Here is a 24,376-nt window from a genome sequence, read left to right on the forward strand (position 1 = left end):
GCTCCACATCCTCTAAGGGTCTGCTAAGGAACTGTCATGCTTTTCCTCACTTCTGTCACCCTGTGTTACCTCCTTAAACAGAAGAAAATTCTTTCCATCACTTATGAAACAATTTGCCCTAATTATTATCCAAGTGTCTTCCTTGTTACTGCCTACATTGCAAATTTTAGGGGGCATCTGGTGGTACAGACATACAGAATCAGACAGTCCTGTGCCAGTCTCAGAGTCTAAAAAGATCCAAGAGACAAAGCATTGTTATCCTATTGTACCGGATAAGACAAGGGGAGGCAAAGGATGGGCTAATTTAAGCTGCTCAGAGAGTAGGTATCTAAGCTAGTCAGCATCAAACTCTGAGAGGTCCCCATCCTGGGTCATGCTCGGAACAGCCCATCATTCTCCACTGATGACAGAGAAAGCCTTAAAAAAGACACCTTATTTTTTGATAGCTAGAGCTAGATGGAATTAATGTCTTGTTGAGCAGTTTGTTCACTTTTGCCTGAAGCAAAGATAGGAATATCTCCTGTCTACTTAAACATAAGATCAAGTCACAAACACTGTGGCATCGAAATTGATTGCCAAACACTCTTGTCTAATCCCAAGCTTATGCACAAAACTGAAGCTTGTCCCCTTCAGACTTTGCCTTGCTCACTTAATAGCCAGTGGCGATACTTGTATTACTAAAGCTGATGATGTTTTGTAATTATTTTTTCCGCTTCCTCTCTCTCTTGTTCACAATGCTTATTGTGAGGTTGCTGCTCTCCTCCTCTCTGCCTTCTAAATGTTCTTCCAAAAAACAACAGACAAGATGGTTTTTGACCATAATGACATCAGGCTTTCTCCTTACACTTTTTGGCCAGAGGCACAAGAGATATTGATGGCTCAGCCTGTCCTAGAAATGTCTGAACTCATAACATTCACAAAACCATGCATTAAATGAAGTGTACAGAATTATCTTTCAAGTCTCTGTAACTGTCAGACAGTCATTTAACAAAAATAAATCACTTCCACATAAAGACAAGAAAGTCTGTTGGCCTCTGACAGCCTCTGTGCCTCCCTCACAAAAAGATGTCTATAGGAGACATGGACAAGTCCACTAACCTACCAAAGGCAAGGTCCTGGTAAGGACCTTACAAGGTCCTGTGTGAAGTGACACAGCCTCCATGGCTTTTTTTCATGTGAATGCACCAATCTGTGCTTTCAGTTGCAGAATTACTCCTTTCTTAGTAGGATTGCTCTTCACATACCAGAGGAGAGGTTTTGCTTCTGAATTACCAAAAGAGTCACATCTTAATTTGTCATCCATTTAAATGAGAATGGGCAGCTGGTTTCTTCTGGCAGCTTTGAAGTGCTCTCTCTCAGGGTGCAAACTTAGACTAGCCCCAAAAGGTTAAAAAATCATAGCTTAGACATCCCAAAGTCACAACACATTTCAGGGCCACTGTTAGGAGCTCTGGTCACTCGTACGATAGAGTGTCTTGGTTCTTTGCCCCTCTGCAGCTGGTGATTGATTTAAATTCTCTTAGTCCCACAGTTGCCTGTCTCAGTCCACTTTGTTTGAGGGCCAGAAATTTTTAGGTAATTACTAGAGTGGATTAAAAATATTTTCAGATGAAGTCTGGATTTTTGGCTAAGTGATACTGTTCGCAAAAGGGTGGCACTGTTTTCTGGGGACAAAGAAGTGTTCTGTCCCCCCATTTATATAAATCAGGTGAAAATCAAAATATTTCACCTGTGGTGTATCACAATGAGACTTCATCGAAAATGTCACTTAACTTCTTACTGCCTTCATGCTGCTGTGGGTCAGTGCAGTCATAAGGTCCTTTTCACCTCACCAAAGCTCTGTCAGGGAGTTTAGGTTTGGCTGAATACTTCTTTTCCCTATTTTGAGGTTTTAGCAAAAAAGGTTGAAATATCTTGTGAAAATGTGCATGGTTTTCTGACAAGCTGTAGAAATGACTTCGAAGACTAGCTGTATGCTATTTAAAACAAACGCTGCTAAGACATCCGAGTACAAGCTCTGTGGCACTGACTCGGGGCAAATTGTTTAAGTGCTATGATAGACATTTTCTCTTTCAAACAGGAGGAAACTTGCCAGAAGCTTGCCTCAGTTACATCTGGAGGAGAAAAATGTCCCATGAGAAGAATTCTGATCAAAGTGCTCAGCTGAGGGGAAATCCAAGCACATTTAACGAATTTCTTTGCATGCCAACGGTCTGACCTCAGTGCTATTCTGTATCTGCAAATCTTTGATAGGGTTGTATGAAGTCCAGAGAAGAATATCTACCCAGCTTCTCTGACCACATGGGTTTTTAACATCCTAGACTATTTAGGCCTGTCAGAATATATTTCTGCTCATTCATTTTACTGCAAAATTTCTGAAGGTTTTGTGTCTTTAGTTTTTTGCCACAGAGTTGTGAGACTGGGATTTTCCTGGTGACCAGTTTCCAGTGAAATCTTATGCAAAACAGAAATAGGAACTTAGTTTCAGGGGAAATGGTGATTGTGAATATACCTGATTGCAAAGGAAGCATTCTCTTTTGTTTAGTTCTCTGCAGTCCACATTTTCCTGATTGATTTGCTGACTCCCTTGCTTGCTTTGTGCTTTGGCTCTCCAGCTGGTTAACGCCACCAACGAGATTTTTTTTTCTCCTACATCTTTTCCCTTACGTCAGTTTAGATTCCAGCTTATTTGAAGACGGGCCATCTCTCATGGTGCTCTCATGATACACAAACATGTGTTTGTGCAAACCTCACGCAAAGTTAATCTTTTCTTCCCTGCAATCCTTGGCAGCCCCTGCAATTACAGAACTGTGTTTTCACTGCCCACTGGCTTTAAGAAACTCCATAAACTTTTGGTGATAGATTGGGAAAATGGGTGGAAACAGAAATATCATGTTCTCTCAGACCAAAAGATTTTCACTACCATTTTTGTTATTCCATAGTGAGGATATTATGGGTCTTTGGGAGCAGAAGGGAATAAGCAAGGTTAAAAAGATAACATCATTAATACTTGCTAATCAGGGGATCAAAATTACTTGCCAAACCCAGCACAGATAATCCCAAACAACATTCTTCCTTGAAAAGCCACAGGGCCCTAGGGAAGAAAGCATGGCACAGACACTGGAATGAACAGGATTACTTAACCCTCCCAGCTCCCTGGCTGCTTTTAACAAAAATAGAAGAGTAGAGTTTATCAAATTTTTACATTTTTGCTCAGCTACTTTCCATTCTTTTGCACTGAACACTTCAAATTCTCACAAAAGCTTGGGAAGGCATATCTTGAATATATTGAGCCCTTACAAAATATTACAGCACCTATCCTGCTTCCAGAAGGTTTTCTTGGTCTGTTTTCAAGAGTCCCCTTTACCGTGTGCAAACCTCCTTGCAGCATCCATAAAAATACTATAATGCCCTGGGAGATGGTGGGGCTAGACATGGAGAATTTTTAAGGGAAACATTTCTAAATCACTCCACTGCCCTAGAAGATGGAGTAAGGGCTGAAGGGTACTGCTAGGTTTCAGCCAAAGTTCATGGCCTCTTTAGGACCAGTAGAGGAACTGACTCCTTCCACAGCTTCATCACCAAGGAAAGTATTTCAGATTTCAGGCAGAAGTGCCACAGGTACTTTTAAAGAAGGATTGGTCTGGGTTTATTACAGATATCAAAGCCCTTTTCGAAGGATGGAGGATCAGAGACAGAGGTGTGACTTGCTCAGCAAGGCAGGAGACAGGCTCTAATCAGAGCAGAACCCATGTTCAGCCCCAGCAAGAGCTTCCTTGGCCTATCCGCACCACACTGGCTGAGCCTGCGGACAGTCACACTAAGGGGATCTGTGCTGTTCCTGTCTGTTTTCAAAGTATGAGCAACGTAAGTGTTGCCTGTCTGATATTAGGATGAACTTATAATGGCAACCCATCACAAACCAGTAAAATTATGTTAAATAGCTTTTTCCCACCCATCAGAAAGCCATCAGCAAGGTGTAGAGGAGAGGACACGTGTAAGAGAATAATTTTCCAAATCAAAAAAGTAAATAAACTGATTTCAGTATAGTTCTGGTGTTTTGAGAATCCCCTAGCTATACTTACTCAGAAACTGCTTACATAGAATAGCCCAAATCTGCAGGTTATTCAAAGTCAAATTGCAAACATTTCAGCTGATCAAGTTGTTTGAATCAGTGTTCCCACTTGAAGGCATACTTGCACACACAGCTACAGTATGGGCATGGTCTTGTCCCAGCACAAATCACCAGAAAAGCTGGAAGAGCCTCAGACAGACAGAGAGGTTTCATGCTATTAAGCAACCTGCCAATACTGTTCACCTGGACAACCTGACTTGGATGGTGAGATGAGGGCATAATTTACATATATGTCTGAAGGAGCCAGGAAGTGTCCTTCACAGCTCTGACATGGGGTTACACTCTGAACAGGTCTCCTTTCTCTTTACAGCACTTCCACATGGAGAAGACCCATGAAGACAGCAATTGCACCTTTGGAAATGCATGCTCCAGCTGCAAAAATGTTACACAAACTGCTGCATTATCTATGTAAGGTATCTTCACTGGCATGTTTTTCAGACTGCATTTTAAAAAGCAATCTTTAACACCACATGCAGAATTTAGTTCTGTCTGTTTCACTAAGCTCACTTTCAAGTCAGATGAGCAATCAGTGCTTCACCCTAACAACAAATACATGCAATCAGTCAACCTACAAGGACCACCTTCAATGCAACAGTTTTCTTTCCATTAAGTCCTTCTGCCTTTGTGGTTTAAATTGACAATTTTCACTCTGCAGAAAAGTCTTTGGTCTCCAGCCCCTCTAAGAAAAACATACACACAAGCATTTGGGGAATCTGACAAAGTGCCTAACCATGCCAAAGGATCTCTTGAGACCGGTTGTCCTAGGTCCTTTGCAGGACTGGGACTTAAGGAAGCCTGACCACACTCTGCTTGCTACAACACAACCAAAATAAAAATCTGATCAAATGGACACGACCTATTGGACCTGCTTTGAAGAAGAGGTTGGACTAGATGATCTTCAGAAAGTCTTCCATTATTCTATGATTCTGTGGGTTTTTTGAACGCAAAGACAGATAGTGATTTCAATGCTCTTCCATGGATTTTTGCCTTAGATGTTATTTGCTAAGGCAATATACTTAAAACAGCAATTCAGATAGAAATGGGACTTTTTAATATTAGATTGTTGAGCCATTCAACGTCAGTGAGATTTAAGGTGTTACTTATGTGTCAGGCCTGATAAAAACCTTTCCCCCACTTAGTGCCTGTTCAGTTTCTGTCCTCTGACAGAAAATTAGTCTCAGGGGAATGTCACACTGCTTGGCCTAGATGCTGTGCATTTTTGAGGTTTCTATCCCAGGTGGAATCTGATGTTTAATGAGACATGAATGGATACAATGTTTCCCGCCTTGTAGGCAAGCCTTCGTTATCCCCGCTGCACTTGGACTTTGTGGTGGGCAGGAAGTTTCCTGGAGACTCTTCCATATTGAGAGGATTTATCCTTCATCTCTCTCTCTCTCTCCTGCTTGCTCAAGCTTTTGGTCATCTTCTTACTCCATATTTTGGGAAAAATTTAGGGGCAGATAATGTATTTTACTTCTTTCCTGTCTGAAGACTTCATTTTTTATCTATGTTGTTAAAGCAGGGATAGAAAAACTGTTCTTTAGTTCAGTCCAAGTTCCTACTGAAACAGCATTTATGATGCCACACACTTTTTCTGGCTCATCACTGACCCCTACAAAGGCCAGTTTATAATGACTTTTACAGATAGTTAGGTTTCTGTAAGCTTGTTGTGAATCAGAAGCTGCATAAAGGGGAGAATCCAAATAAGATTTCCATCCTCCCCCACCCAAAGGAAGGGCAGACAGATCAGTTTTCTGTGTCTAATTGGAAAGCAACCAGATGGTCAGTCAGCACAAATGTGCTGGTCCACTAATCAGCATACACACAGCTCCTGCCTAGCTTCTACACATGCTGCTTTATATCCACTCAAAGGGGGCATGAGGGGCAGTTAAAGCTGTTGAGGTATGGGAGGTTTGGAAACAAAAGTCACAGATGCACAAGAAAAAGTGTTTCTTCAGTCCTCCTGTCCTCCTGCCTGCTGAGCAGCTCATTTCATTGGTAATAATTGTGATCATTTTACAATTTTTACTATTAAGTTATTTTTAAGAGACACTTTTTTTTTCAGGTTCCAGCCACAAAGTTTCCCATAGATCTTATTATTTCGTTTGGAACACAGCCATAAATTTGCAAAAACATTTGGTAAGTTTTCAAGCTCAGTCCACTGGAATATCTGCACAAAGAAGTTATTCAACCAGAGTGTGACTGTATTTATGACTTGTCAGATAAGTAAAACTGTTTGGTGTGCTTGCTCTGAGTGGCTCCATGTACTGTACATGGTATATAAGCTACCTGCTCCATGCAGTGGTCTGAAATTTAGTAAACTCATAAGGACCAAAGCTGGACAACTACACTGTCATTTTGAGCAGCCTACACTCCAGTTCATTCCTCCAAGGAAGTAAGTGGACAAAGAGGAAATATGGTTTGTGTCCAGACAGACATAGCCACTTTGTCCCCTATTAATACTTCTTAAAGGCTATCATAATCTTCCCCATTTCCAAGCAGCATTCCCTGTTGTGCAACACCGTTTAATATTCTCCTTTCTCCTTATCCCTCCAGTCTGGGAAAGTTCAGATCTCCAAACTGGGAGTGTTCACTACAGTCGTATTCCCATCTCCTGCACAGTTTCTCCCTATGCCTTTCATTCCAGGACACCTACCCTTTCCACTCATCGTACTCATTGCTGTCATATTTTCTCTAACAACATCACTTTTAAACCTGCTGTCTTCAGAACAGGAATAGGGTATTAGGAAAGCCCACTAAACTCACCGAATCCAGCAATCTGCTATGTCTGCATGTCATAGCATGCCTTTCAGAGACTCCACTTAAATCTATACTTGCTTTTCTTCCTACCTATGAAATGCTAAATGTCTTAGAAGTTAAATGTTGTCTATATTAGCATCCCTGGAGACACTGCAAATGTCAATATAAAATTAGGTGGGTTTGGATAGCTCCTACTCAAGATTTCATGGCCTTTACATTATTGATGTTATCACAACTAGGTGCATAAATAATGCACAGCTTTCTGTTGTGATTGTCTGGTGGTTTATTTCCATCATATGTCTTCAATGTTGCTTAAAAATATGTCTTGATTTTCATTATGGGATTAAAGAAAAATGGCAGTTATGGCAAAGAGGTCTAAAGAAGGTACAGAAACATCCAAAACTCTCATGTAAAAGTATGTTTGCACCAGAGAAAGATATTTATATTACTGAACTGCAAAACTATTTTGCAAAAGCACATTCCCAGGATTTTTTTTACTTTGTGAATACTATAAAAGCCAAACAAAGATGGAGGCTTTTGGTTTTACTTCCTTGAAATGGATTAGGTTTCACCAGTATATATAAAACTCCACCAATTGACAAGAAGTGTAAATCCAAGTTGGAGGTCAGTGAAACTAAAAAGAGTGATGCTATTAGACTCCACATGTGCAGTGGAGGATGTTCTGGGGATGTTGCCATCAGTGATATTTCGGCTTAAGAAAGATGGATCTTTGCGTTACTGTCCTGGGTACTGCAGCTCCTTAGCAAGCAGCGCCATGAGAGCAGGCATCCTCATTAATATACTCTTCTATTTAGTGTAATGACTGCCTGGCTTATCTGGCATTATAGCCAGGAAAACAGGGGGAGACTGACAGAGGCATTATGGTTCAACCCCTTTAAAACACATGAAGCAGGAAGAAAGGACTGTATCACAAAGCAAACTGGTGAAGTGAAAAAATTATATGCTCAATATGAGACTATGCCCTGGTCAATATTAGCTGCATGGCCTCTTCCCACCCATCATTTAAAATCTGAGTAACAAAAAATGCCCTAATCTGTGTAATCTTGAAGCATGCAACACCCCCTAAGCTCCGTCCTCACACAGTAGCCTTGCTTGCACTCCACATCTCCTGCACACTAGAAGTCATTGACCAGTGGCTAATGTATCAGAGAGCAAATGCTTCTGGCATATGAGGACAGAGGCCAGAGCCCAGGGCTTACACATGGGTGAGATCCAGGCTTCACTGCAGGGGAGCGCAGGAGGGGAACCAGCTGTGTGAACGCACAGCTCAGGGTTGTGAGATTTGACAAGCTGGACCACACTAACATATGAGCAAGGGACGGTGACTTAGAAGTGCTTGTGTGATGGCTGGATGTCTGACAAAGAGGCAAGGAAAACTAGACTCTTAGTATTCTTTCCTGATAAATGCTTTATTAGCCTCATTTACTGTAGTGATGCCCAGGAGTCACACAAAACAGGGGATCCCAGCTGTGCTTGCCACTGTACTAACACAGACTGATAGAAATCTTCTGCCCTGATGAGACTGTAATCTGCACACACAAGGCAGGTACAGCATGGGAAAGGTCGAAGCAAACACCTGTGTAATGCTTCGTTCTCCAAAGTCCTGGGAAAAGCTGTGTTCCTCCCCTGCCCTGTGGCTGTCACTCCACAGAAGACAACTACGAAAAGGAGTGGGGAAGTACTGCCATCAGCAGTCCCTCTGTGCAGCTGTAGGAAATTGTACAGGGTCTCTGAATAACACAGGGTTTAGGAGGCTGGTGTCTCCTGCTGGATTTCCATTAAGCATTCACAGTGAAGGCATGCCAGATTTCGAGTTAGTGGTAGTGCATGGCTCTGCACATGTACACACGTACAGGGGAGAGGACATTACACCCAGAGCCATGAGAGAGTGAGGGTATATGTGTACGTATCTCTGTGTATACGTGGCAGATGCTGCCTAGGCCTCTGGGGAAGCAGATGTATATTTGGGCTCTGTGCTGTACTTTTCAGTGACGGGACACTGAGCTGTGGCAAGTAGAGGTGGAGTAGGTCTCAGGGGATGAAGCAGAATAAGGTCATGTTGAATTAATGGAGGAAGAGAAGAAAGGGTGACCTAAAGTATCCGATGTTGGATATCAGGGAAAAAAAGGAAAAGGAGGGATGACTGAAAAGAAAGATGTAGCAAGCATAAAGGGGGGAAGAAAAGAATAAGAGCAAGGAACAGGAACAAAATGGAATAACAGAAGGGGTAGAAAATTTACCACTCTACTCTCCCTCCGCTATCTTTCACATCACCTCTTTCTGCCCTGACGTTTTCTCCACAAGAGGAGAAGGCATGAATATGGGCAGATAGAAAAGAGAGGAGAAAAAACTGAGAGGGGAGAAGAAAAGGTGAAAGTGAAAGAGTATAAAAGAAAGACAAAAGGCAAAAGGTTGGGAGGAGAAGATAAGGTTGGAAAGGGAAGGTTCTTTGGAAGCTGGAGAGTGTTTTGGACACAGACAGATGCAAGGTGAAGAGAAGAGGGAGGAAAAGAAAGTGCGTGAAAGGGAGCAGACAGAGCCTAGAGCACTGAGGAATGACAAAGGGGATGGGGACAGCACTGGGGTGTCTAAATTATAATGCTAAATTATAATGTCTCCCATCCTGAGAAATTTCCTCCCTGTGACCTTTACCAAGTTCCATCTTCATCTTTTTCCCTTTTTTAACTTCAGCTAATGCACAGACAGTCCATACTTGACTACGGAACCATCAGTAAAACAGTATAATTAGACAGATACTTTCAACAGAAAGAAAAAATAGTTCTGGCTTCCTTTCTCTGGCATCATTTTCATTAGCAGTGTGTGTCCCGGCCCCAGAGCAGTGCTACATGTGAACACCTGCACAGGAGCGAGCTCTAACCGAGGTGATGGTTCCCAGGAGCGGCGTTGCTTTCTCAGCAGCTGTCTGCTTGCAATGGTGATAAGCAGCAGCGTAGGCATGCCGTGCAGTGCAGCTGGGATCCCTGCCGTCTTCTTCACAGCTGCTTCAGCACCGCCACAGCGAGCGAGTGAGCGTATGGGTTTCCCTGAACAAGAACATGGTGAGTGGTGGCTCATCCTCCACAGTACTTTTGTGCTAGAAACCTTTACAGCAGGCAGATTGTGTGCTTCCCTACAAGCTGCATGTCCTCTGCTGGCTGAACCATCTCACCTGAAGAAGGGAGGCTAGATATTTTGCTCTGAGTCAGTATGTTCTTGAACCACGTGTAAAGGGACTAATTCAACCTCTGCTTCCACACAGGGAAGGCAAAGGCAGAGTAAAAGGCTTTGTCTGTTCTTGCTGTTTGGGCCTGGCATATTGACACCCACTTTGGCCAGCTCGTGTTAGACTCAGTTAAGTACTTTCACTGACAGCGGTGATTCACACATTTTCCTCTCTGCTCCCAGCTGCCTTCCCTGCCACTGAGGCAGAGGCTCAGCTGGTCTCTCCATCTGGATGCTCACTGCCTGCTTGCCATGGCCCAGTTTGAACTCCTTATCCTTCCCCTCAAGCCTTCCCTGCGGGCAGCGCCGGCTCCCGCAGGGTCGCAGAGGCAAGGCAGGCTCGGCACTCTCCCTCCTCCCATCTGCTCACTGAGGGGCGCGCGCTGCCTCCTAGCTCAGCCTGCTTCCCTGGTGTCTTCCCTCCGCCACCAAACACAACTACTTTCCTCGAGTCTGGCAGTAAGGATCACCTTGTCAGTTGGTCTGCCATTGCTTTCCCCTGTCTTTGGAGGGAGGAAACACACTCACACCGGATTCCCTGGCTTGTCAGTTTGTTCACCAGAACAAAAAGTCTTGGACACTTGAAAACATTTCAATTTGGGGTCAATTTTTTTTCAAACTGTACTTGCCTATGTTACTGTGCCTGGTCCTGGTACACGCACTGGTCTCTCACAGCGGTGTGTATGCCATGATGCACTATGGCAAGTAACAGGCGTCCTGTGATGCCCTGTGGCTGCATACTTCTCTTGCACCTTAGGCAGCATAAATTCAGGGAGGAAGTATTAGCTTCATTGAGTAAGGTGAGGGAAGTGCAAGGTTATGGATATATAGTGCTAACTTCATTCCAACAAACATTTCGACTTGGGAAAACCAGACACAACTCAAAGCTTTTTTTTTTTTTAACTTTATTTTCTTGGAGAATGTTAGCAAAATGGAAATTTGGAAGGAAAAAATCATTATGGAAAAACTCACATTTTCATCTTAAAACAAACCATTTGGAAGGAGAGTTTGTATCCAGCTTCACCTTGGAAACACCTCATAGCTGTGTCCTGTGTCCTCTCATTTGCTCACATCCACATTAGTTTGTTGCTGCTTTTGACAGTGCAAGATCCCTCGCAGCACCCCCACACTCCTGTGGGTTTGATTTTTTGTTTTCTCAGCTCCTTGCAGACGTGTGGCTCCGTTCAAGGTCCCCTCAGCCAGCAGCAATACCTGTGTGAGCTCCAGTGAGCTCTGGAGTAGGGCCCCTGTTAGTAATCCTCCAAAACTGCCTTTTCTTCCCTCAGTCTTGCCCTGGGTGACTTTGTCCACTTCAAATATCATCTGTTTGCAGACAACTCATTCCTAAGTCTCTTTCTCCCACGCAGACCCCTTCCTTTCTACTCATATTTTAGCAGCTTGTGTAGAAGAGAAACCACTTTCTCATCCTGAGAGGCCTTGCCTCTGCGCTCTGCAGTGTGAAGGGCGTCCTCATTCTTTTTATAGCTTTTCTTTTCTCTCCACACTTTTACAGTGTAACTGCCTGGAAATCAGCAGTATTTCTGTTTTGATCAAATCATCCATCCAGTCGCTCTGACTTGTTCATGCTGGGTTGAGCACACATAAAGGAGATTCCCTGTTGGAGCTGCTTTCAGAGGGGCTGGAGGGCCCCAAGTCACCTTTGGCACCATCCACCCTTCCCCAGTTAAACAGGGCACTCACTTGCTCAGACCTTTTGCCTGCAGTTTCTGTTCAGATGTTCCTGTTGCAAGGAAACCCATACTGAGTGTTTGAGGAGCAAGCACAAGTTAATCTTTACAGGATTGGGATCTTTGGTTTTTTTAACTTCTGTGACTAAGAGTAATGCTCTGTCCTAGTGAACCTGGTGTGTTAGCTGCTTCTGTGACAGCACTTGATGTTTTTCCTTCAGTCTACTGCTCTATTTCCAAACCAGTAGTATACCAGCACATAGATCATACCACAGAAGAAAATCACAGGAAAACTGATGTTGTGAGATGACTTGTCGGTCAGGAAAGAACTTAGCATACTTAGGTGTTCCTGTCAGATGGCAATAATAAATCTATTTACCTTAGAGTTATCCGCCTAGAAAACTATCAAGCAGTTCTGGCAGATGATGCTCTTTCTATTTCAAGGCTCTGTTTCTGGTAGAGGTGTTAAAACCACATAGCATCCATTTCTCCTGCGGCAGAACAGCCAAAAAAGTGAAGATGTTTCATTCCTGCATATTCTGACAGACTCACTCAGGTGGGATCTGTGAAGAAATCACACCGAGCCATAGCTAAAGCAGCTGCTTTTGGGTGACTGTTCTTTAACCAGTGGGTGGAGGGCTGGAGGGATGCCTCCCCCCTCCACGAACGCAGCTGCCTGTGGCTCGCCTTCCCTCTCTCCTGCATGCTCATGCAGGGTGCGGGTGACTGGAAATGTGAAAAGTCACCTGATCGGACGCTGCCTGACTCCCTTCTCTCTGCACAGCCTAAGCTCTCCTCGCCTGGTGATAGCAGGAGCAACTCTGCAAGGCTTTGCTGTGCTCAGCAGACCGCAGAGTTTGCTGCAAATGCAAAACCGAAATCTTTGTGCCACCCACTTACAATCCAAGGGGCTTCTGTGTCTTCTTGCCTTCTGTTTCTGTTTTTTCCCAAACCTCTTTCCTCAAAAGGAAGGTCTGTTCTGCTTCTGGCAATGCATCCTGAGAGGTGGCTGTGTTGGCACTACCCTGCTTTCTGTGTGTGGGCATTTGTGTTCACATCCTTGATTAAAGGTAGGCTGTCTTTGATACTCGTCTCTAAAATACCTTCTAGTCATTGTCTATGCTTCTGTTTTCCTGGAATGGATTCAGTGTAAACTTTCTACGAGCTATTTCTACCTTGAAATCTGTAATGTTTTAGCAGTATTTTAAGGGAGTTCAAGCAACACTAATTTTCACACATAATAAAACTCTTCATTTCGGTCTGATAACTGTTTGAGGAACTGATCCTAGTGCAGAATGGAAAACAAAATAGGAGCTCTACTAATATTGCTAGGTGTTTGAATTTTGCCATTGCTTAAGTAATGCAGGTTAAAGATGCATGTGTTCTGTACTCATGCTTTCAGAAGTGAGAACTCGATATATTTTATTCATTGTTGTTTGTTATTTATTGCTAAATGCGGAGTGATTTCCAAGTATAAGACTCACTGAGTTTCAGCAGGATTTCTTCTTTTAAAGTCTTCTTTGAAAGTCTCAGCTCTGCTGATGACCAAGACTCACATTTATGAATTATTGTGCTTTTCTTAGCAGGGTATTAGGCATTGTCTTAAAGCAGCACAAATAAGATGAGAATATGTAAATGAAGTTTAAAAATGAAAGGCCTGAAAACTTGCCTGTTTCCAAATGTTACTTTATTTTAAAACATGTGTCCATTAAGAAACTGATAGGAATATTTCACATGAAACATGATTTTAGACTCACTGACTTTCCTCCTAGGACTTTGGTAGTGAACCCCATGTCCCCACAGCAGGGTTCTTCTAGTCACAGTGCTATGGCTGGTGATAGGGAGACCTGAAAAGGAAACTACTTTTCCTTTTTGAATGGCACAATGCACAATGTGCAAGTATCCAAACTCTACAGGCAGTAATGTATCTTCTCTAGGTGTTGCTAAAGGGATGAAAAAAAACATCAAGTCATGGAAAGATTACTGGAATTTTCTTTCCATAAATGAAAGTCATCAATATCCAACATTTCAGCTTTTAATTGTGATGATCCCTGGAATCTGTGCATGCTCTGTATCACCTTAAAGGAAGAAACATTATTTTTTAAAGATAGAGAAAGGGTGGCCCATGCATGATATCAGTGCTGTATGCTGAGACTAAGCATCTCCTTCAACATCTTGAACATCTGTTCAATCACAGATCACTGTGTTCGCTGGAGGAAATGCTAAATACAAATTTATGTTCAGTGCCATACCAGAGACCACTCTATCTAACTCAAACCCCATCTGTGTTTAAAGTTTTTGTTGTCACTGAGGCCAGCTGTGATTGCTTTCCTGAAGTATTCTCCTGTAGCTTGGGACTAATGCAAAACATCATGACCTGAACATCACGATCTGAAACAGTAATTTTTCCTCACTCACATCAATAATAACCTTGGCTGCATCATGCAGCCTTGACAAGATAGCTATGCTCAATATGAGGAGCAAGTTCTAAATCTTTGCCTTATGAAGTATTTTGACTTTAAGCGCTGAATTATAGTAGTGGGTTGAAATAGCCAAGTCACCCAAGAAAGATATTTTTCCAAGCTGGTGTCACCTGAGCCTACATGATCTAGTCTTTCCTTTTAAATTCAAAGTTTCTAGCCTTTAGCACTGTGAAAATAACTATTTCAGATGTGGGCTGTATGTAATGGTTTCAAAGCATTCTTCTGGAGTCTGCAGCAAGGCAGCTCAGTACCTGTCATATAACTTATCCCTACTGAGCCATGCAGCCTGTCCTGCACTGACTGAGGGTTACAGCTATGACCTGCTTATTCCCTAAGAACAGCTTTGAATGTCAGAAATACATGCTATTTTTTGAGAAATTGTAACATTTCCACTTCTTTTTCTCACAGAGCTTAACAAACAAATGTCCTTCTGAGCAGAAATTGCTCTAAAGAGCTGAAATAGCAAACCCGAGCTATGTACCCATAGTTTTTTGGGCTAGGAGGAATCATTATAATCACCTAATCAGACTTTCTGCCATAGATTTCAATGCAGTAGCTGCAGCCTCAAGCTTTTAATTTCTGAGTAAGAAGTTATGTTTTTCATAAACCCTCAGCTTTAAATTAAAGTACCCAAAGGTGAGTTCATTTCGAGGTAAGTTGTCCTTCTACTCTTTTGGCTGAAAATGTGTGCCTTGCTTCTGCTTAGAATTTGCCTTGTCTCAGCTTCCAGCCACTAGACCTTGTTCTGCTTTGGTCTGATATCAAAGTGTGCCAAATGGAGACTTATGGACCATATCCAGCTCAGGGGACATTTCGGTTCAGGCCATCACCTTCAACTTTGAGGAAACAGGGAGCAGTGAGTGAAGTCCTGCAGGAGAATGCTTTTGACAGGCAATATACTATGAGCCTTCTTCTCTCTCTGCTTCTGGGTCTTGGCATACAGTCTCAAGCACAGGATCCAGAAATATGTCACGGAATAGCACATTATCCAGCATCTTCTTTCCCTCTTCCTTACCTCTGAAGTAGCTCTCCTTGTTTATTTTTATCAACACAGATGTCACAGCCTGTGAATCAGAAGAACGACTGTTTCATAAACTCTTCTCCCACTACAACCAGTTCATCAGGCCAGTGGAAAATGTGTCTGATCCTGTCACAGTGCATTTCGAAGTGGCCATTACCCAGCTTACAAATGTGGTAAGACTCATTACAGTAGCCTGCTGAGATATGGGGGTAGGAAGAGAGTTCAAGCGTGCAAACACACATAAACTGCTAAAACAGCACACATAACTGGTGATTGCACCTGCAAATCACATAGCTCACATTATCATGTGTGTCCGTGTGTACATGTGAGTCCTTTGCAGTTCTGTCTGTAAGCCAAGTCCCTTCAGTGCTCGAATGAGCAGCTCAAACTGTACTGATTCATTTTCTGTCTTTCTAGTGTCAAATCTCTCTACTCCAGGGAGCAACCTCCAGCCCTCAGAGCAGCAGTGCCAGATGTCCATGCCCACTCTCCATAGGGCTGGCCCACTCCGGGGCCATCTGGTTGTGTCCACATTATGTAGCGTGTGGCTGTGTTCTCCCCTGGGGCCAGTGTCATTTTCTGAGTGGCCCTGAGACATAAAATCTTTTTTTTTGCAAGTTTAGTCCAGTTTGCTTGGTTCAGAATAACATAAGGATTGTGTTGCAGCCTGTGGAGTGGTGTTTTTAGACATTGAACTGGGAATAACTGTTGTGTGTTGTGGGATGTCTGTATACAAGAGTGAGTTTGTGTAAGGTGGGAAACCTGCTGGGATAGTGTAGAGGGACTGTGGAAGAAGCAAAATCTGGTCTGGTTGCACCAGGTTGAAGTTTGCTCTGTGAAGTTGAATTGTCGGCAGAACAGAACCTGGATTTCAATTCCCAGGGATCTCCCTGGGTCCATAACGAAGCAACAGACAAGCAGAATGGAGCAAGATTCAAGAGCAGCTGTGGAGTTAAATTATTTGAAAGTTTAAATGAAGGCATTGTAAGTCCTCATGGTAGAGATAGGGCTTTGACCTCTCAGCTGTTGGAATTAGTATGTCAAAGTATTTTGTTTCCAGATCACAGGTAACTTGGCAGATTTCTAGAGTTTACTTCTATCTTACGTAACGGCCCCTGGAACTGCCTTTAGGAAAAAAAGGAAAATGATAAATAAACCAGCTGGATTTTCCAAATAAACATTCTCACAGATATTGCAAAAATCAGCCTGCATTCACAAACATTACATATGTAATCTGATTCTTTGCAAATTCTTCTAGACTGAAGGCTCATTAGAACAGGACCCATCATTTATTTTCGTGCATCATGTAGCACCTTTCTGATTCATCGCTGGCTGTAAAAAGAAGGTGTCAGTACTACAGCCACCTACTTTAGTGCTGGTTCAATGCATCTACTCCAGGGGCTTGCATAGAAATGCAAGACTACTGCGCTATGGATGCCATTTTCCCTGAAGTTCGACCAGTACTGTACTAAGTAAGCAGGGCATTTTGGAAACCGAATCCAACAAAACATATAGCTGCAAGAAGAACCCTGCTCCACTCACTCTGGTCAGACTAATCATATGCTTTGTCTTCATGCATTCAGGCCCCTGGCATACCCTTGGTATGTCAGGTATTTGTGGGACACGGCCCCTAAAAAAAATTCTGTAGAGTTGCAGACTACTGTGCAGAAAATGTCAGCCTCCTGGAAACAGCTTTGCTTTGCCTAGTTATCTTTCACAAGCACCCTAAAAATAACCTATGATCACCTGAGACTCACAGACCAGAAAAAGGTCATGTAGGCTAATGTGGAGTTCTGGTTTCCACTTCTATCAGAGTAAATCTGTGACCATCTCAGGATACTATAACAGATTTATGGAGTGAAGATGTGCGTGTCTGTGTTTGTTTCTAGGATGAAGTCAATCAGCTTATGGAAACCAATTTGTGGCTGAGACATGTAAGTGACTGCATTGCATTTCTTATGCATTTTGCATAGATGCAATGAAATGTATGTTACCTTGAAAGTTAGATCTACAGAATAAGTGCTTGTTTAGTAACAACCGTTTTAAAAATACATATAAGGAAAAGAATCTCCATTAGCCAAAGCTCCATTTGAAAAAACCGTTTTCATTATGTGGTCTTACTTCTAAGGAATAAGAAAGTGCAACCCATCTCTCATGTGCAGTGCATTCTCTTCCAGCTCCATTATCATCTGTTTATCCAATGAATTTCACTTAGCTGAATGTACCTGTTAAGGAATGATTAAATATGCAGCTCTGCAATCCCAGGTCATCTCCAATTGATGTTTCCAATCAAAAGATTTATTAGCAAAAGGAATGTGCCTCCTTTTCGCCTGATGGTTTTAGCAGTCATACATAGACTCTTTGTCTTAGAGCAAATCAACGTGAGCAAAACTCGTGCATCTCCAGCATTTCTCCAATGCATGGCCTGTTGTCCTTTGGACTATTATCCCCTTCTTCTACATATGCTATGATTTCAGTCTGTATTATAGCCTGTCATTATCCAGGCAGATCTGAGAGGCAGATATTTGCTGATTACAATAGGTTTATAATCCTTGTTCATTCTACTTTCAGATTTGGAATGACTACAAATTGCGATGGGATCCCACAGAATATGATGGCATTGAATTTGTTTGGGTACCAGCAGATAAAATTTGGAAGCCAGACATTGTCTTGTACAACAAGTATGATGAGTGCTTTTCCATTTTACCCTGTCTCTTAGAAATTTCCTCATGCAGTGTCCCTGGAAGATATTGTTTTACTTTCATGGTCATTTTCCTTTCTTTGCCTCATTTTTCTTTCCAGTGCTGTGGGAGATTTTCAAGTTGAAGGCAAGACCAAAGCCCTCCTTCGCTATGATGGAATGATCACCTGGACCCCACCAGCTATTTTTAAAAGCTCCTGTCCTATGGATATCACCTTTTTCCCATTTGATCATCAGAACTGTTCACTGAAATTTGGTTCATGGACCTATGACAAAGCCAAAATTGATCTTCTGATCATTGGCTCCAAAGTAGATATGAACGACTTTTGGGAAAATAGTGAATGGGAAATAGTTGATGCTTCTGGCTACAAACATGACATCAAATATAACTGCTGTGAAGAGATCTACACAGACATAACATATTCCTTTTATATTCGAAGGCTGCCAATGTTTTACACCATAAATCTAATCATTCCCTGTCTCTTCATCTCATTCCTGACTGTGTTAGTTTTTTACCTGCCATCTGACTGTGGTGAGAAAGTGACTCTTTGCATCTCTGTGCTACTCTCTTTGACTGTGTTTTTACTGGTGATCACAGAAACAATCCCATCCACCTCTTTAGTAATTCCCCTCGTAGGTGAATATTTGCTCTTCACCATGATATTTGTGACTTTGTCGATTGTCATCACTGTGTTTGTCCTGAATATACATTACAGAACCCCAACCACACACACAATGCCCAAATGGGTAAAAACCATCTTTCTTAGCCTGCTCCCAAAAGTCCTGCTGATGCAGAGGCCTCTAGAACAGCAGAAAAAACACACCTCCAGAAAGAGCAAGAACGGATCAACCAGTAAGCCAGGCAAGTCAAAGCGTAGCAAGCACAGAGGTGCTAAATTACAGAAGGAGCAGCGATGCTGTCACTGTGACGGAGCAGCTGAACCCACTACCACCAAAAGCAGGCAAATGAGCCACCAGCCACTGAAATGGACGGCAGAGCACATGGACTACTCCCCGGAAGTGAAAGATGTCATTAGGAGCGTTCAGTTCATCGCAGAGAACATGAGGTCTCAAAACGAAACCAAAGAGGTAAGGGGGTATGCACCCAACCGGGCCCGGGGCCACACACATGAGAACAGCGAGCAAGGACTGAAAAAACACAGCTTAGGAGGGCAGCCCAAAGGAACTGGGGTTGCTGGGGAAGAGAATTGTGAGACCTGCAGATGGGTCAAAGTTTCCTACAGAAAGGGAGGAGATAAATCATCCATTGAGGGGTAGAACAAGAAAAGTGAGCTCCTCTGTTCTTCATCTATTCCCAGAGGATAATTTAAGCAGCAAGAGAGTTTTAGGTTAGACATGAGGACGACCGTTCTCGGGGGAAGAGAGGAGCATCTGCCTGTGGAGGCCATGAGGTATGAGGTAAATGAGCACTGATCAGCAGTGGTTCAGGCAGAGCTTATCCTGCCGTGGAGCAAGGCATAGACCAGATGAGACCTTTTAAGGCCTCTTTCAACCCTACTTCTTTAGTTCCTCAAAAGTGATCCTTCTGCTGCTTGCTAGCTGCTCAGCCCTGATAAGCAGCGATGCCTTGATGCCGACAGTGCTATTTGCCCAGAAAGGTGCTTTTCTGTGCTAAAAAGGGAGCGTGGCCCCCAGCTCCCACAGAGCTGAGGTGCTTTGGGGTTGTGCTCGTGAACAGAGTCGCATGGGAGAGGCTTCCAGTTCAGGCGTACTGTTTGAACAAGCAGATTTGGGGACTGCTTTTTGATGAGCAGAGCTTGTCTAGTAGTGCTGTGGTTAATCTGAACAAGAGCAATTCTCAGCCAGTGATAAATCTGGTAAAGATATTCCTTTCAAGATGCCGTTGTCTCTACTTTGTTTCAGTCTGGTCTGTTTTGAATTTTTTACATTGATTTGACTAACTGCAGCTTCAGCGATGCAGTGTTTTCAGCCATGACAACCATATTTTGAAAGAAAAACTGAGTTTTGGGGGAAGACAACTGAATAAAAACGGAAAACAGATGAATTAAGACAGACTGAAGAAAGACAGAAGGGGTTTTAAAAATGAAATCTGGCACTTGGACTTATGGATTTGCTTGTGTGAAGTTATAAATATTTCATCCTAACAAGGATTACTGTCACAGAAAATGATGCACGTTGGTATTTTAAGAACTCAGGGGCCAGATACTCGGGTGTAAACACATGCAACTAAAAGCGGCTCCAACAAAGGTTATTGGACCACCCATGCCTCACAAAGAATAAAAGTTGTCAGACACACCAAAGAGTTTCAAACCTAATGAAACATTTACTTTAACCAGTCATGAAATGTTTCCTTTTGGATTTGAGTTTTTAGGTGCTATATGAAGGCAAAATCCATTTCAAAATGAAATACTGCTGTTTTCATATTGAAAACTGCAAATATTTTGTGAGGAAAACATTGGTGTTCTTCTTTCTATCAGAATAATTTGTTGAGATCTGCAGAAATTCAGGAAGCTTCTGTGCCACCCAAAAATTACTTCCCCCTCTTTTTTTTTTTAATGCAGTGAAAAAATTTTCATGCCAAAACATGTATCTAACTTTGAACACAGGGCTTCAGTTAGGACTGGTGATTGAAGTACATAGCATGATCCGGCAGTACATGCCAAGCCCAAAACAAAAGGCAGGAATCTTTCAGCACAGAGGAGATGGGGAATGAGCTGAGCCTGTGCCTTGATGCCTTGCTCAACCCCAGCATTTCAGTCCTGCTCTCACTGCCACTGTAGCTGCATAAGACATGGCCGCGTACCATATCCATCTGATTTCTTGGAGGCACACCAGATAAGCAGAAGTTTTGCATGAAGCAGTCCTGGGAACATGCCACTTTGATTATACAGCTCGTGATAACTCTTCCATTGGCAATTTTGCTGAAGTGCATTTTGCAGAGCTCTTCTGCCACATGAAATCGCATTCTCAGTCTGGCATGTGCGTCATCAGCTCTGTCTCTTACTTTTCAAGACATATTAAAGGTGGGAAGCAGGATTTTTCATTTGGGAACAGTTCCTCTCTATAGAGCAAGGGAAAAAAAGGGGTTTGTTCTCAGGCAAGCACTGAAGAAACTCTTCTGCAGGCTGTTTCAGCCAGCCAGTCAAAGCCATCTGGGTGATACCATGCACTAGCCCTGTACGAATAACAGCCCTTTAAAATGGTGGCAACATTTACAGCAGCTGGAGTTCTTGCTGCATTTTCTTTCCCAAGAAGCACAGTGGCAGCCTCTTGGAGGAAAACACCAGAAACTGGGAAAAGAAAACAGGGTGGAAAAATGCTCAGCAGAGATTATTGAGCAAACACTAGGTGTTACATGAGTGAATGTTCGTCCTTTGATGCAATGGTCCACATACGTAGGTACAGTTTAGAAGGCAGTAACTGCATTGAACATATTTCTAGGGTGCATATCTCAGAGGTAAGGACTTCACCCCAGCCTGCAGCCTGAGCATGCTGAGCACACGTGACGCTGCACTTCACGCAGTCAGGGCCCTTGCTTTGCTATAGTCCAGTTGCCCAGTTTGCTGGAATGAGTCAAGCCTAATTGGAGTGACACAGTGGCAAATCAGGCCAGAGGAGCAAAAAGTGGCAGATAGTTCAGGGACAGGCACAGAAATGGGCCCAGATGTTATGTTATGATCATACCCACTCTTTGAAAATCAGTCCCCTCCAAAGAGACTTGCAAACGACAGCAAGTGTAAGTACCACATTCTCACCTGTATGTATGTCCTTCTTCATCATGTTCAAAAGCACAAGGGACATTTCTACCATACAGCATCAACCCACAATTGCATGTTACATTACCTGTAGTTTATCCTTCTTTCTTTCTTTCTCTTGCAGGTGGAAGACGATTGGAAATATGTAGCTATGGTGATAGACAGAGTATTTCTCTGGGTATTCATAATCCTCTGTGTGTTTGGAACTGCAGGGCTCTTTCTCCAGCCACTAATAACAGACAAATAACCCTGATCCACTGCTTTGTATCCATTTTTTTTTTATTAACTTTTTAATTCAGAGCTGTTCCCTACATTTCTTTCCTCTTACGCCGCCCCTCTGCTCAGCCCCTCCTCGGCGTCCACCCACAAAGGGAAGGAGATAAGGGAAGAGTCCTCTGGGAAAGCAAAAACACAAAGTATCATAAGAAGACAACTAAAAATTGGAGATGAGCATGTGGTCTTTTTAAGACAGATTTGCTGGGATTTTGATAATGTCTATCCAGGTTTCCCTCAGTGAGATCAGCAATAATAAGACCACTGTCCAAAGGGGGCCACTAACCAAACTTAATGAGTTATTCCCTTGCCCTCAGACCAGAGGGGTATTAGGACAGTTCAGGCAGTTTTGAGTGCCTTGCCCAGAAATGACTCTACCTGGCTTCATTTTTTTTCTGCTGTTCTTAACTCTTCCTGAGTTTTAGGTTAATTTACCTTCCCTCTCTCTCTCTGTCTTTCTCCTTGTATAATACCTAGTCTTCAGTATGGCATTTGGATGAGGAACCAAGGTCTTACTGGCTGAACCAATGCTCTTTATTGTGATCTTGTGATGGGAAAGCCAACAATCCAAATCAAAGTGCAATCAAACTGATCTCTTGATCCTGTGACATCTTGGATACAATCCAAAATTGGTCTCCCCATCTTCAGCAATGCATGTACCCAGATGAGGATCCCAGACCGACAACGCACACATTTATGTTCGTGCTTGAAGTCAGACAGGTCTTAAGCACCTACCCATAGTTAAAGACAAACCTGCTTGACAGTGTGCACTCCATGTAGCCTTGCTGACACCATCTGGAGCATCCTAGAGACATCACAGAGGAATAACCTGGCAGCAGTACAGAAAACCAGAAAAGACCTGAAATGTCTGTGGTTTGAAATCCACGTTTGAAATGGCTTCTGTCACTTAACTTTGTAGGTGCCCAAAGTCCCCTTTGCTTCCTGCTACCAAAGAGCAAACACTCTACATGGTGAGCTCCAGCAGGATTTCCAGGCCCCATGTTGGTCTCACTGGGCTAACAGTGGTTCCCGTCCACAGGGTCTGCTCTGAAAACTTCTGCTGACTCAGGCTTAGACAAAAGCCCACTAGGGAAAGGTTTGTCCCTGAGTTTGTCCCCTGACAATCCTGTTCACTTGTCACAGACAGAACTGGCTTGAGAGCATTGGATTGACTTGAGTCTTCCCGTGGTCTTAAAACCCAGGGCAGACCTGGCATCACAGCGGGAGAAGGCTGACTATCGCAAATCCCATGCAGAGCTGAGCACCTTCGTCCAAACAGCTTTGCAGCAGGTTTCCCTTCGCTGGCTCCCCGTGGGTGAATCCTGTGGGCGCAAACCTATTCTGTAAGCATGCTTCCCTTGGGCCTGAAGTTGCTGCTGTGTAACCAGGTGCCAAACGGTATGGTGTTGCAGTGACCTGGTGCGATAATCCTGAAAAGTTTTGTGGTCATGCACCTGATGTGGTTTCCATATTATGGTCGGTCTACCCCCAGGGCCCATGTCTGTTTAGATTCCTCATGGTTTTGCCCCAAAGGGTTCTTCACTGAAAGGCATCATTCCTATTGAAGCCAAAGGCTTCAAGAGTAAAAAGCCGTCCCCCACCCCCCCGCCACTGCCGTTAATGGAGGCCCTAACTTTAACTCTACAGTGTAAGCACAGTATTTTCAGTGCCTGCAATGTGTCAAGTCTGTGCTTTGAATGTCACCATTTCTCAGGCAAATGTGACTCCTTGTTTCTAAAGTCCCTGACTGGCCTTTTATTTTTTCTGATGCTCCCTAATGAAATAGATGGGACTGGAATATATGGCAGAGATAATGCTGGAATGACAAGAATATAACCATCTCAGTTTAAAGTATTTGAAATATGTAAAGTCTATTTTCTAGAAGAAAACAGTATTTTCTGTAATACACCTGAATGCTGCATGGCTGTGTAGTGACTGACAGACAGATGTATGAAAAAGCACAGTTTATTCTGTCAGCCTGTTAATTAAATATCACTCCTGGGACACAATTTCTTGAAGAATTTGTATTTTTTCAAAAGCCCACAACTGTACAATATATGCAGAGATGCTACCAAGTGATCTTTGCTGCACTGGCTGCTAAAACAGCAAGGAGGGGAGCAGAGAGAAGGGGAATTTGAAGAGGAGAGGTGATTTCTGAGCCTGAAAGCTTCATTCCTACAGGAAAGACATTTGCCATCCAGCATTTACTGTTGCAATCTGCAACCACATGAGCAATGAAAAGTATTATGGCTGAAGGTGTGCTGCGTTGGTGTCTTAGGGTAGCTAATACCCCACAGCCAGTAGGGCATCTTTATCAAAATCTATGGGTCTTTAC

The 24,376-nt window shown here is 43.1% G+C and overlaps 1 protein-coding gene across 1 annotated transcript; it reads left to right on the forward strand.

Annotated features, from left to right (window-relative positions):
• The first annotated feature begins 12,817 nt into the window (after positions 1–12,817).
• CHRNA6 (cholinergic receptor nicotinic alpha 6 subunit) lies at positions 12,818–22,015 on the forward strand. Its single transcript, XM_013940100.2, has 6 exons — positions 12,818–12,896; positions 15,364–15,503; positions 17,220–17,264; positions 17,902–18,011; positions 18,133–19,120; positions 21,893–22,015. Exons 1-6 carry the CDS (start codon positions 12,818–12,820, stop codon positions 22,013–22,015), a joined length of 1,485 nt encoding a protein of 494 aa, XP_013795554.2.
• Positions 22,016–24,376: the final 2,361 nt, after the last annotated feature.

Source organism: Apteryx mantelli, chromosome Z, assembly GCF_036417845.1.
Source record: "Apteryx mantelli isolate bAptMan1 chromosome Z, bAptMan1.hap1, whole genome shotgun sequence".
NCBI lineage: Eukaryota > Metazoa > Chordata > Aves > Apterygiformes > Apterygidae > Apteryx > Apteryx mantelli.

Bases quoted from the DNA above. Each gene is read 5' to 3' on its own strand.
- CHRNA6 (XM_013940100.2), top strand. From the start codon at position 12,818: ATGCATCCTGAGAGGTGGCTGTGTTGGCACTACCCTGCTTTCTGTGTG. The intron at 15,504-17,219 runs GTAAGACTCATT...GTTTGTTTCTAG, and splicing joins TTACCCAGCTTACAAATGTG to GATGAAGTCAATCAGCTTAT. The intron at 19,121-21,892 runs GTAAGGGGGTAT...TTTCTCTTGCAG, and splicing joins CTCAAAACGAAACCAAAGAG to GTGGAAGACGATTGGAAATA.